The 12,546-nt window shown below is 45.2% G+C and overlaps 1 protein-coding gene across 2 annotated transcripts; it reads left to right on the top strand.

Moving 5' to 3' along the window:
• The first annotated feature begins 6,158 nt into the window (after positions 1–6,158).
• Positions 6,159–12,070, top strand: LOC122393752 (60S ribosomal protein L22-like). Of its 2 annotated transcripts, none has more exons than XM_043390083.1 (4): positions 6,159–6,257; positions 7,827–7,926; positions 10,219–10,352; positions 10,534–12,070. In XM_043390083.1, the coding sequence occupies exons 3-4, from the start codon at positions 10,243–10,245 to the stop codon at positions 11,123–11,125; spliced, it is 702 nt and encodes a 233-aa protein (XP_043246018.1). In that variant the 5' UTR covers positions 6,159–6,257; positions 7,827–7,926; positions 10,219–10,242; the 3' UTR covers positions 11,126–12,070. The 2 variants fall into 2 exon arrangements, with proteins under 2 accessions (XP_043246018.1, XP_043246019.1); XM_043390084.1 differs by having other exon boundaries at positions 6,177–6,200.
• The last annotated feature ends 476 nt before the right edge of the window (positions 12,071–12,546 follow it).

Genomic DNA, 12,546 nt, shown 5'->3' with positions numbered 1-12,546 from the left:
ATTTTATGGTCCATTTAGGCCATAGATTTCGAATTCGATGTCATTTGTGTCATTCGAGGTCATTTTGGGTTGAATTTAGCATAGGTCAGTCCACTTTCAGGTCAAAAAAGGTCAAATTTTGAAGTTAAAATTTGTCAACAAAAAATGTGTCTGTTGGATGCAGTTTGAGCTCGGGAACCCGATGGTGCTATTTATATTGGTGTACGATGTCAAATACGTACCTACTAAAAATGATTTGAAAGAATTTATAATTGTGAATTTTTGCAATAATACGCATAACTTGACCGTTTTTAATATACCTATTTGGGTAAAACTTGCTAAAGTAAGCCATAAGCATCTGTTCTAGGTAGGTATCACATACATTCCGTTTTTTTCGAAAAGTCAAAAAGTTTTTGAAAAAAGATAAAAATATAAATTTAAAATATTATTATATATCATTTACAAAATTTTCAAAATTTTGAAAACCCGAGATTACAGTTTGATAGCGGAGTCTATTCTGAGTCCTCTCATGCAAAGAAATTGGATCTAGTTTAAAAACTGAGCTCTTGGGAGCGATTGCCGTGGTTCAATGTTTAGCGTCGAAATCGGCCAAACATGACGTCACTCTGACGTCATTTCCGGCCGACCCATAGTAGCTACGAAGTTCATATTTTGACACAAGGTGTCAAATTGATGCAGACGAAGGTACTGAAAGTTTAGCGTCGATACGTCAAGCGGTTTGGAAGTTATTGCAGAAAAACGGGAGGGGGCTATGAATAGCCCCCCAGTGAGGCGGGGGCAATTATAAAGCGGTAGGTAAGACACCTATTGGGGCGAGAAACAATCGAGCGGGAGAGTGAGTCCTGCACGTGCGGAAGTGCGAGGAGGTTAGGGAGAATGGGGTATATTGGTTGCCACATCTGTACAATGAATGACGCAAGCTAACGGAAACATTCTACCCTAATCATTTGTCATTTCTATATAGTAGCATTTTGCGAAACACTATTGAAATTCTGCCTATCGTAGTTTTTAAGGAAGATTTTCTTCCTATCGAAAATTTGTATAACATAAGCTGATTTGGTTGTAAACAAAACCCAACGTCGTGGTGCCATGCGTTGATGGGTTTGGTATCTACAAGAAAGATTTTGTCGTTTCTGCCAAAAATGGTAACGGATTTAGACACAACGCTGTTCAAAATGACAATGCGGGGTTATGTGGCATGTAATAGATAATATTTCCTCACATTCGTTATTGCTTGACAGTGTGCAGTGTAACACAATCCAAAAGCAGCGCTTCCAGAAGGCCATCAACTTTGGTGTCCGCATTGTGACCGGCCCCGGTAGTCGGGAACACGTCACGCCATCGCCGCGCGAGCTAGGGTGGTCGAGTCTCGACGAGATGCTTACCGAACGTGACATTGCCACTATGCGCTGTCCCATCCCCGTCCCGACGCTCCTGAGATGCTGCGCCGCCGAGTGTTAACACGCGCGTCCGGCTAAACTAACTAACTAACGTAACTAAAAAACTAACGTTTAACAAATCAGTTAAACGACATCTGATAATTTTCTGTCTTTGCACTCAAGCAATTGTAAACACTGTCTTCGGTGCGGGATAATGAACGATGTATAGGCACTTGCATTGGGTTAACTTCATTCTTTCGGTGTCCTCGTATTAGAATATCGTCCCACGTCGCTTGGGCTCCTCGAATAAGTGAGAAACATTTATGTCCTCAAAGTCGTGAGACTCTTACAGTCCAGATAAGTACGAATGTGACATTTGTATGACCACTTAGAGCGGTATTGTATCCCTCCATATGCATCATGTTATGGGACACAGCCCCTCTCTCAGGGGTGTAGAACTGCTGATCTTATGTTTCTGCGTCCCGGTATTCCAGTGTGCTGTATTCCTGTGAGGACGAGTTCTCTCAAGCTGGTACGATCCACCGGAATAGGTGCCTAATCTACCACACGGTTTGAAAGAGAAAATGTCATTCAATGTCATTCAGCTGGTAGATGTGCACCGAAAAACGTTATAAAGACCGCTGTCTTTCCCGTCAAAAACTCGAGCATCTTTAGTAAGCACCTCCCGGATTTTTTTAAACCTATCTAGCATTACCAAAAATACCTACCTTTGCTTCAAATTTCAATTATGCCATTTCAATTGCAAAGCTCATTTTCGGTCGTCACAACTTGTACGGACATTCCGTACAAGTTTTTAGACCTTCCGAAACTTGTACGGACACTCTCCGTAGCAGGGCTGCGGAGTCGATGGATTTTAGGGTGACTCCGACTCCGACTCCGGCTTCAAAAATCGACTCCGACTTCGACTCCAACTCCGACTCCGGACGGTTCTATAGCCCGGTGGGCCGGTTTCCATGGGCACCTGTGATCCGGATCAGTAAAACTGGATTAACTAATCCAGTAGGTATAGTTAGTCAGAATATGAAAAGGAAAATAAGGGATTGACTGGTTATATAAGCTTAATCCACTTCGAATTATAGCCTCTAATGAAGAGTTCGAGAAATTTTATACAATTTAAATTTGCTGATTCGGATCACGAGTGCCCATGGAAACGTGGTCTATTAAAAATCCTGAATCCATATCATGTTGTTGAAGTTCATAATGGGGATGTTTTTATCTTGCCTGAAACGATCCCTTGTGCGTTTCAAGACTGCGTTGCAAATATGTATGAAAAATAGCACGCATAATTAAAAAGTAGGTTCTGGGAACGCTGAAAACGTTTGTCCAATACAGCAAAATTGCCTTTTTTCTCGACAAAATCTAATTTCGAGCGCAGTATCGTCAACCAAATAGGTGCAGTACCTAGGTACGTACATGACGTCGACCCATGCGGCGTTAACTCCGACTCCAGAGTCGGAGTCGGCATAATTTTGGCGACTCCGACTCCGACTCCGACTCCGGGCAGAACTGTCGACTCCCACCGACTCCAACTCCGACTCCGACTCCGACTCCGCAGCCCTGGACTCCGTAGTGTCCGTAGTGGTGGCGACGCCCATGCCCGACGCGGCCTAAACGCCACGTCGGGTCATGTTCGGGTCAATGTTCGGAAATAGAGGTGGCAAAATGTGGACCCAAAGATCCTGTCCAAAGAACCAGTCTGGGCCCATACATATGGGTCCAGACCGGTTCCTGGAAATTCTCTGACGGGTCCAACCGGGTCCTACCATACCTAAACTATAGGTGCACACTACACATTATTGCAAATGTTTTCTTTGCACACAGTAGCTCAGGAGTATTCCCAGTGGGAAAAAGGCTGTTTTACATGATGCAACTAATGATCACTAATGATACCTACAGGGTGTCTCAAAAGTTCGTTCACACATTTCCCATGCCAATAAAGCATATAAGAACCGGCCAAAAGTATAAGGTTTTGGTGTCTGTGTGTACACTAGACAAATAGGTATGCATGCTTTGCCAACTGATTAAGAAGGTTGGAAACCAACCCCTTTGCTGTATCTCCAAAAATATTTGCCCATACCGATTTTTGTTACTCCATCAGCTGCCGGAGGCTGATAAAAGGTTACCAGCTTTCAAGCTCTTGCAGGGGAATCCCCTGCAGTTTCTGCGTCGGATTTAGTTTTGACTAGCTCCCCGGCAACATCTGATTTTCCCTGAAAGCCGACAGCTTGCATCGACACCATTCTTGAGTATTTTGTAGGCATTCTCTGGCGCTAACTCCTTCATGAATGACTGGCGCCGACATCCCAAGCGCCATTTTCCTTTTCAAAACGACCCCAGTCCTGAACAAACGGGAAGTGCCAGGAGTAAATTTTTCGCATCATATGGTAGCAGAATGTGTCGGGCGTCTGTTTCTCAGACACATTGTGCAAATTTTGCAAATTCCAAGCGCTTGTCATTCCCCATGCCAAGACCTTCGCTCGGTTGCGGAGTGTTTTCCTCGGGAGATGTTCTGCTTTGTAAACGGCCCAAAACTGTCCATCGTGTGGTTTTATCGGGATTTTGTGTTTAAAAGAAAATTATTCGCTGCAGATCTGCCTCTTGAAACTTCGTTAGATAAAATTTTACAATAACTGACACTTTTGGAGGGTCAGGTGTCCTTGGCATTGACGATTTTTGTGTTATTGTCCCCAAAAATTAGCGTTATAGATATTATAAACAATTTTAAATTATAATTTGTCTTTATTTTACGATGACCTGCACTTTTTGAAAATGGGTAACCTCTGTCTGTGACCTTCTTGCTAGTTTTCAATAGTTATGACCGCATTTTCAGCTGCTTTCCGGAACACGAGTCTGCTGTCGTGCGAGGGTCGTTCAAAACGCCGTTAGTCTCGCATGGTTTCGTCCTTCAAAAATTTTAGCCACCGTTTTTATGAGATGATCATCATGTTGCACTCATCCTCGCCGACACTTAGCCATGTGTCATTTCCGACTTAACCCTCGCACGACCAGGCCATTTCTCATAACACGAACGACCAGGGGGGGGGGGGGTTGTTACGACCCCCCCCCCCTGGCGTTTCGAAACGGAAGGTCGTAGAGCTTAGCGGAAAAAACCAACGGATTGCTCTCAACGAGATCTCGCGATTGGTGGTATATTTTTTGGTCCTAGGTCAACATTTGACCTACTTTTGACCGGTCAAAGGTCAAATTTTCGGAAAAATAGACTTTTTTCAACTTTCGGCGGCGATTGCGGCAAAACGGTGGGAGATATCGACTTGAAACCTTCACTATCGTGTTCCTTGATCAATTCTCTATCGTTTGGTATGTATTTCGTTTCCCTAGCTCTAAAAATGGCGCGTTGGGAGCGCCGGAAGTCGGCAAGGTCACAGTCGGCGGCAGAAATTCGAAAAATCAAAATTTAAATTTTTGAAATCTGATTGTATTTTTGGATTTGGGAGGTCCATTTGCTCCCTATAGAAGCTAATATTGTTGCATATTCCCATTGAGGTGACAAGAATTAGCAAAATAGTGGTTCGGGCGCTTTTCAAAAATAGTACCGGACGCTGTTCCTCTTGTGACGTCATAGCTCCGTGACCTGACCTGACCCGGTCAAATTTCTTATACCATATGATAGCCAATACTTGCCCCAACATGCATGGGAAGTTTCATCACGATCCATCAACAGATGTCCGTACCACCGGCAGGAAACCTCGGGCGTTGGCACTCAGTTTGTGAAAATCCGGCCGGAGGCTGTACCTCTTATGACGTCATAACTCCGTGACCTGACATGACCCGATCATTTTTTTTCGGCAAAAGATGCGCAAAGGTTGCCCCAGAGGGTATTGAAAATTTCAGCCCGCTACGACAAGCCGTTTAGCGTGCACTTCGAAAAAACCTCAGGGGGGGTTGATACAACCCCCCCCTAGGCGTTCTAGGGTTAACTATTCCCATTACTCCTGAAACAGAGAGTTTCACAACATACCCGACTTTGCAGCCTACATTTTCGTGCCTGACCCATGGTCAGAGGTGAACCCTTTTTGTGAGCTCATGAAGGGTCGAATGCACTTGAAAACAATGAGACTGCTTGAGGAAGGTTGTCACCAATGCCCATGCAAAATTTCTACTGTTAATTTCTTGTTGATTCAGAATTATTGACAAAAAAGCATGGCTGGTACCTGTGAACGAACTTTTGAGACACCCTGTACAAGTAGTTTGTAATTTGTATTATAATTGACTTTTGGGTAACGGGTCCAACTGGTTCCGATTCCAACTTCAACCGGGTCCGAGTCCGACTGGTTCCAGAAATGTCCAGACGGGTCTGGTTCGAGTCTGGCTCCCAAAACTTTCATATTTTCCCACCTCTTTTCGGAAACGACAAATCCCCATTTTCAACGTCAGATTCTGAAATATGAAGCTGCTCCTTATTTGACGGACGCAAATACTTTGCGTCTGCGTCAGATCTGTCTGTTCTATTTTTCATGAATATTGTCTGCATAACATCACCATGGATGAAGGAGAACCTTCTTTCATCCATGACATCACTTTTATTGAGGCCATGTTTTTTCACATAATCCAATCCAAATCCAATCTTTCATTTTAAGTTACAATATTTTTCAGAGGTAGGAATCGTGATTTCGAACATTTTTAGCAACATTACAAAATCGTCATCAAAATAGGGTGAGAAGTGCGAATGTTAACCGAATAGTCATGCCAACAAGATGCTAGATGTCTCATGTAGAACAGCGACAGAGCTGATATGCCGTGTTTCAGTTTTGCGTTGTCATTCGTGGCGTCGTCCTTGGCGTCGGTTGTTGGCGTTGTGATTGTTTGGGAGAGGGTTAGGGGTTGTCCAGCAGTTCGGTAGGGTTTTATGCTTGTTACACGCAATTTCCTCTATTCATACGAAGTCGGAAGCTTTCAGTCTATAACTTTTTCATATTTGTTTTGTCTGCTAGGTACCCTCAGCAGACGAAACAACTTGTTTTCATTTTTGCCCTGTGGTGTCAGTCGGGCACACTGTGGTATTTCCGATCCATTTATGGAAACGTTTCCATTTTTGGAACAATGTTCCAAAAATGGATACGCCGTTTCCAAAAATAGAAACGGTCTGTTCCATAAATGGAGACGCTGTGTGCATCGCTACCTTTAAAGCAAACTGGGCATTGATTGGTGCAATTTGGCATGCGCAGGATGCCACCAATCGACAGCCAGCATTCTAGTTTATGTTCCTGTTCTCCGACTTTCCGATCAGAAAACCGAAAGTTGACGAACGAGGCGATGCTTATAACATGTTTACGTGATAAAAAATTCACACGTTTTTCTAATCGAAAATAATAACATTTATGAATGTTTTGAACAAAAAATAACGTTTTTAACAGACTACTGAAAGACTGACCCATTGATTGGAACAACCACATCACCGGGAGCTTCAGTTTTTCATTCATTTTCACGCTGCGTTTTCCGGTGTACCAGCGGCCTGGCGGTCGTCAATCTTTGATTAAATCGCATGAAAGTTGTTGCAAAGCCCTATTTGGAGACTTAAGTGGGCATTTTATAATATTTCAAATGTGCTGAATATGATCGTAGGCTCGGATCAACGAAAATCTCCGTGCAAATACGTAAAAAGCAGGATGGAAATAAGGTCTGCACCGTCGTCACACCAAATACCGTTGTATTCTGACGATGAATTTATTCATTCTAGCTCATGTGTAACATTGATATTAATTTTATATATTGAAATGATATCTACGCTTTATTTATTGCCCACTTTGGACCACATCTGTCCAGTAGTTTCTGGGAAATCTTAGTTTTAGTTGACTTTTGAATGTGCTCAAGTTGCGGCGCGTAATGTATTATTATCGAACCCGACGTCCAAGGTAACTGCCGAGAGCCGAGATGCTAAACCAGTCCCAAAACATCAAATTTTTAGTTGCATGTGAATTTTAAAAACACATTTAAGCTAAGTTTGCACACATTTGAACTTCAGCGTTTCTATTTTTGGAACATCGGCGTTTCCATTTTTGGAAACTAAGTCTCCATAAATGGATACGATTCAGGAGCATTTTAAAGACGTGAATTTGAATGCATACGACAGCTTTCCATGCAAGAAGACAAGTGCTTTTGGTGTATCTGAGCTTGTTTTATGCGAAACAGTTGTTATACATCAAATCCAGCCACCCTTGGCAAGAAAATATGTGCGGAGATGTTAGCGTTTCTATTTATGGAATGAGCGTTTCCATTTTTGGAACAGAAGAGTAGTCAAAATTGGAAACGTTTCCAATAATAGAAACGTCTCCATAAATGAATCGGAGATACCACAGTGCGCCCGACTGGTGTAGGTAGGTGGGTTTATATAGCCACCGAAAATTTGAGAAAATTCAAAGTGTTTTTATTTGATAAGTTCACCTAAACATTGTTTATGTTTTCCAGGTTCACAGTTTGTTTTGGAAGCATTAAATTATCAGGCTACATGTTCACTAAGAAGACCATAGCCATTTCATGTCAATAACTTGTATCACATTGTTAACAGGTGAGTGTGGGCACCCATGCATGTACAGCCCTCAGCAGACTGCGTGGTAGGTATTCTTTTTCCGACAAAACTGATAATAATTCAAAAGTCATGTTATCAGTCGGTCGAAACTCACTGCAAATAGATGCACCATGCTCCACTCCGTCGATAGGGCCTATCAATAAACAAAGCATACGCCTTGTGTGGCAACAAAATGTAAAAGTTTGTTTTGGGGGCAAATATAAACTTTTGGGTTTTGTTGCCAAACTGGATGGGAAATGCATACGATGATAATGCCAATCTAAGTTGCGGAGTCTCGCGCATCTTGCTGTTAAGATTTCTGAGTGCCAGATAGCATACCTAGTATTTGTGTTATTCTCAGTTTTGTCGAAAAAAGGATACCTACCACACAGTCTGCAGAGGGCTGTACCTACATGCTAGTCAATGTATTGCTTGTTGGGTTTCTGGGTGAGTTAATATGTGTGAATATGATATTGTCAATTGTCATTGACACTTAGTAACATATGCTTGCTTTGTGCATAGTTTTCAAGCCTGTTAGTGAATTCCTGTTTATCCGAGCATGTGCTGATGATTATGAAACAGAGACTTCTAATGAAACATCCTTTCAGTTAGGACACGGCCTTGACCCTAGGTCAAATTTCGAAAATGACCTTTCAAGGAAGGTTGAATTATAGTTCATTCAACGTGTCGCAATGAGAATTGAGAGGACTACCATACTTGTAAAGTCAATATCGTGCCAATTTTTGTCAAAAGCTATTGCGAAAAAAAAATCCGTGAAAACATCAAGTTGGAAGTTTTTGCCTTCAAGTGATTGTAATCTTGCTATGGTACTGTTGAGCATTATGAATGTAATTACTAATAACCTTATGCTCATATTAGTAATATTCAAAAGAAAAATATTCAAAAGAAAAATAAGAAAAGAAAAGAAATAATTAAAATGACAAAAATGAATAGGTAATTTTTCTTTTGAATATAATTACAAATATGAGCTTAACCCGTGGCCCGCTGGGGGGGGGGGGCAGAATCTGCCCCCCTCCCGTTTTTCGCCAATAACTTCTAAACGTGTTACGCCAGCGACGTCAAACTTTCAGTACCATATCATACATCAATTTAAGACGTTTCCAGAAAATTGGAGAGAAATCCGTCGGAATTTTTTTGAGAAAATGACGTTTTAGTGACGTCATGTCCGCCATTTTCGCCTCAAAAACGGCAAAATGTCAAACGCCGCTAACATCTTCATTTTTAAATGAATCAAGACGTATCAAAAAGGGCTATACGTGATTCTACTTTGGTTATCAAATGGCTATCTCGGTTTTTTGAAAATTTTGGATTTTGGACCAAATTTAAAAAAGACTTTTTGGGAAAACAATTACAAAATCCAAAATTTTGAGTGTATCGAAAAAATCGGAATTTATGTCAGAAAAGTGGTCTATGTGCACCTACATACCAATCTGGATAAAAAAGCACATGATTTATTAAAAGTGATCTCGCGACAAAATAGTTCATCCCAGATGCCTAATATCAGGCACACTTTACAGGCGAGAGGCAATTTCACGTACGCAGAGTGAAAAACCAGGTCTAGCCCCTGCCATAGGGAAAAATTGTCATTTTATAAAAACCGGCCCATACCTCCCGAGTCTCCCCTATAACCACCCAACATCAAAATATTTTCATTTTTCGGATTCCTGCGTTGTGCGCCTCACTACGACTGCTGGTCACGCGATTTAAACGGTTTTACTGGTTCTTGCTAAATCCAAGGCCCCAAGGCCACCAACAAGATTACTACTTGATTACTACAACATAGGTCACCAAGGCCTACTAAGTCGAAACTTGTTTGTTTTATTCATTGTCAGTTACATGGATGGTTACTTACTTGCTTGGGCCACGCACGAAGTTTTCATTGCTGTGGGCTCAGCGCACAAGCTGAAAACATAAGATTAAAGGTTGACTAACTTGTCATGTTCGGTTAACTTTGTCCTCGACTTGAATGACTATTTGATATGTCTCAAGTATTGGATTTTCAGATAATCTAAACTGCAAACATAGTATTCTTACCAAAAGTCATTTGTTTACCTGCATCTAACTAGAAAATATTTTTTCATGAAGCTCAATATGCTAATCTCAGACGAAAAAAACTAGTCATGCCAATTCCCAGCATTCCTGCTTGAATTTGCGCTCCGGTAGTGTAAATAGTTATTAACAACTGTTTGACAATATGTAAGTTGTTTATCGCAAAGCCTGTTTGTCTGGCTGAAATGTGGCACTGCTGACTGCCGCACCGCTCCTCTGTAGGCAGGGGATCTCGACAACGCGACAATGAGTGACCGGAAAAAGCCGCGCGAAAGAGCCGCCTCCCCGCGCAAGTCGACAGGCTCTGACAGCGTCAGTGCCGAGCTGCAAAAATTACGAGTCTCCAGAATCAGAAGGTAATGTGTCCTCAGCTATTGTGAGGAGAGGAAGGGTGCACGTTGCTAGCTTTGAACCTAAATTGTCAGCTGTGTTCTGTCGAAAGCTGTGTGTTCTTGCCTATACTTTGTCCTGCCCAGGCTGTACGATTGTGCGGTCGTCTGCGGTGGTGCCGTGTGTGACGCCGCCGTCCGCCGGCAGGGTGTCGGACCCGGGCAGCTCGGAGGCGGACCGCGACGTCGCCGCCGCCGCCGATGACGTGCTCACGCTGCGGCTCGGCCGGCTGCACGTGGCGGCGGCGGCGGCCGGCGCCGGCTGTCCGTGCGGCCGCCGCTGTCGCTCGCCGGGCGCACCCGGCTGCCGGCGGCGCCGTCTGGTGCTGCGGCCGGCGCGGCTCAAACCGGCGCGCCGGCCGCTGCTGCGAGAACCGCGCCTGCTCAGGCCGGCCGCCGCCGCCGCAGCTGCCACGCGCGGCTTCAGCGCCGCCTCTGGGCCGGTGTTCGGCGCCGCGGCGCCTGAGCGGTGCTCAGAGTTTGGCCAGCTGGGCGCGGCGCCGCCGGCCGCCCCCGGCGCGCCGGCGGCGGCTCCGTTCGCCGGCACAGGCGCCCCGGTGTTCGCTGCGACTGCTGCTGCTGCTGCTGCGGCGCCGGCCGGGCCGCAGCCGGCCGAGCTGCCCACGACCACGTGCTCGGTGCAGCACCGGCAGCGCCGTCCGGCCAGCGTGGACGAGCTGGCCGGCCTGGTGGCGCAGGTCAGCATCATGTCCAGCATGGCCGAGATGATGTACACGTGACCGGGCGGCACCCACCGGGACGTTTTGGCTGCCGAAAATCGCGCAGAGTGTCTCCGCCGTGTGTGGGCGCGAGTCGAGCGTCGTGCGCGGGGCGGCGCGGGCCCAGTCAGCCGCCGGCCGGAGTCGGCCGGCGGGTCGCCTCGGATCGACAGTGTGGTGCGCGCGCGGTGAGGTGTCGGTGGACGCGCCCGGCCGGACGGTGCCGTAGGCTGTTGTAACCCAAAGAGGCGCGGTGGGTGGTGTGTGCGGAGGACGGGTCCGGAGCCGGACCGACCGGCGCGCAGGGTAAGGTGCCGTTCGACGGCGCGCCGGCAGCGACCACCAGCGACCTTCTGATCAGTTACCGACAGAGCCGATATGGCCTGGTCTCGGCAAGTTAACTATCGCCTTAGAGTGCAAACGCTAGACGTATCGGGGCATCTTAGCATGGATCTGAGCGAGGCTGCTGTCACCGGTCTCCAGCTGTTTGTTCGGGGTTTCAGCTGCTTTAAGGCACTCTGCTCTGTGTCTTTTTGCGTTTCTGGCCATACTTGTATTCTTTCGTAGCTGTTTTGCTTTTAAAGATACAATTAGCTGTTAAACCTGCAGGCTGATTTGATAGTCCTTAGGTCATAATGGTAGCGAAATCTGCCAGCTATCGTGAAGATGGTTGCGTCCAACGATTATTCATCTAAGTGCATTACCTGAGCTGCCGGATGCCAACCAGGCCTTAGCCAATTAATTTTGGTCAATTGGTACGCGTTATCATAATGTCATTAAATTACGTACGGTTGGTAAAGCAATATGTAGATGTGTCATGCAGGACTTGCAAGCTGATGTGTGCAAAAAAAGGCTGATGTTTGAGTATCCAAGACTGCCACAAAGCTGGAATCTCCGTTTGTTGACCAGTCCATCTTTGGTTTACCCGATATGTGCCGGATTGTCAATATAGTCCCATTATCATTATATTTTATTGTTTGGTGGTTCACAACATCATTAGGTCGAGCAGGGTGCCAACGAATCAACAGTCCCCAGCGTAACAGCCTTTGACGCATTGGCATTGGTACGTAAAACCAGATGAGCATGACTCATGACAGAGCACGACTGCGTGAATCGCGAAAAAAAAAAATCAGACCAATGGTTATTCAGCACGTGAAAAGACATTGCATTAGAGTGCAGGCCATGTTTGAATTATGTTGACAATGTACTTGATTATCGCAGTCTGAATTTTCAAAGTCGCCACTATCCGCTCCCATCTGCTACTTTTTCTTTGCCTTCTCACTGCTATCTTTAGACTTCTTCGCTTTGTTTCCGGCTCCGCTTGAACCGGGCTTCATGACGATGTTCTTGATAGATGTGACCAGCGAGTCTTTGTTTTGTGATCCCTTTGAGGAGCCGGACCGCGCGCTGGATGCCCGGGATCCGGATCCGGAGCCGGATCC

This window comes from Amphibalanus amphitrite, unplaced genomic scaffold (assembly GCF_019059575.1).
Source record: "Amphibalanus amphitrite isolate SeventyFive unplaced genomic scaffold, NRLGWU_Aamphi_draft 000552F_arrow, whole genome shotgun sequence".
Taxonomy (NCBI): Eukaryota; Metazoa; Arthropoda; class Thecostraca; order Balanomorpha; family Balanidae; genus Amphibalanus; species Amphibalanus amphitrite.
This window is presented reverse-complemented; position numbering and strand designations above follow the sequence as displayed.

Bases quoted from the DNA above. Each gene is read 5' to 3' on its own strand.
- LOC122393752 (XM_043390083.1), top strand. From the start codon at position 10,243: ATGAGTGACCGGAAAAAGCCGCGCGAAAGAGCCGCCTCCCCGCGCAAG. The intron at 10,353-10,533 runs GTAATGTGTCCT...GTCCGCCGGCAG, and splicing joins CGAGTCTCCAGAATCAGAAG to GGTGTCGGACCCGGGCAGCT.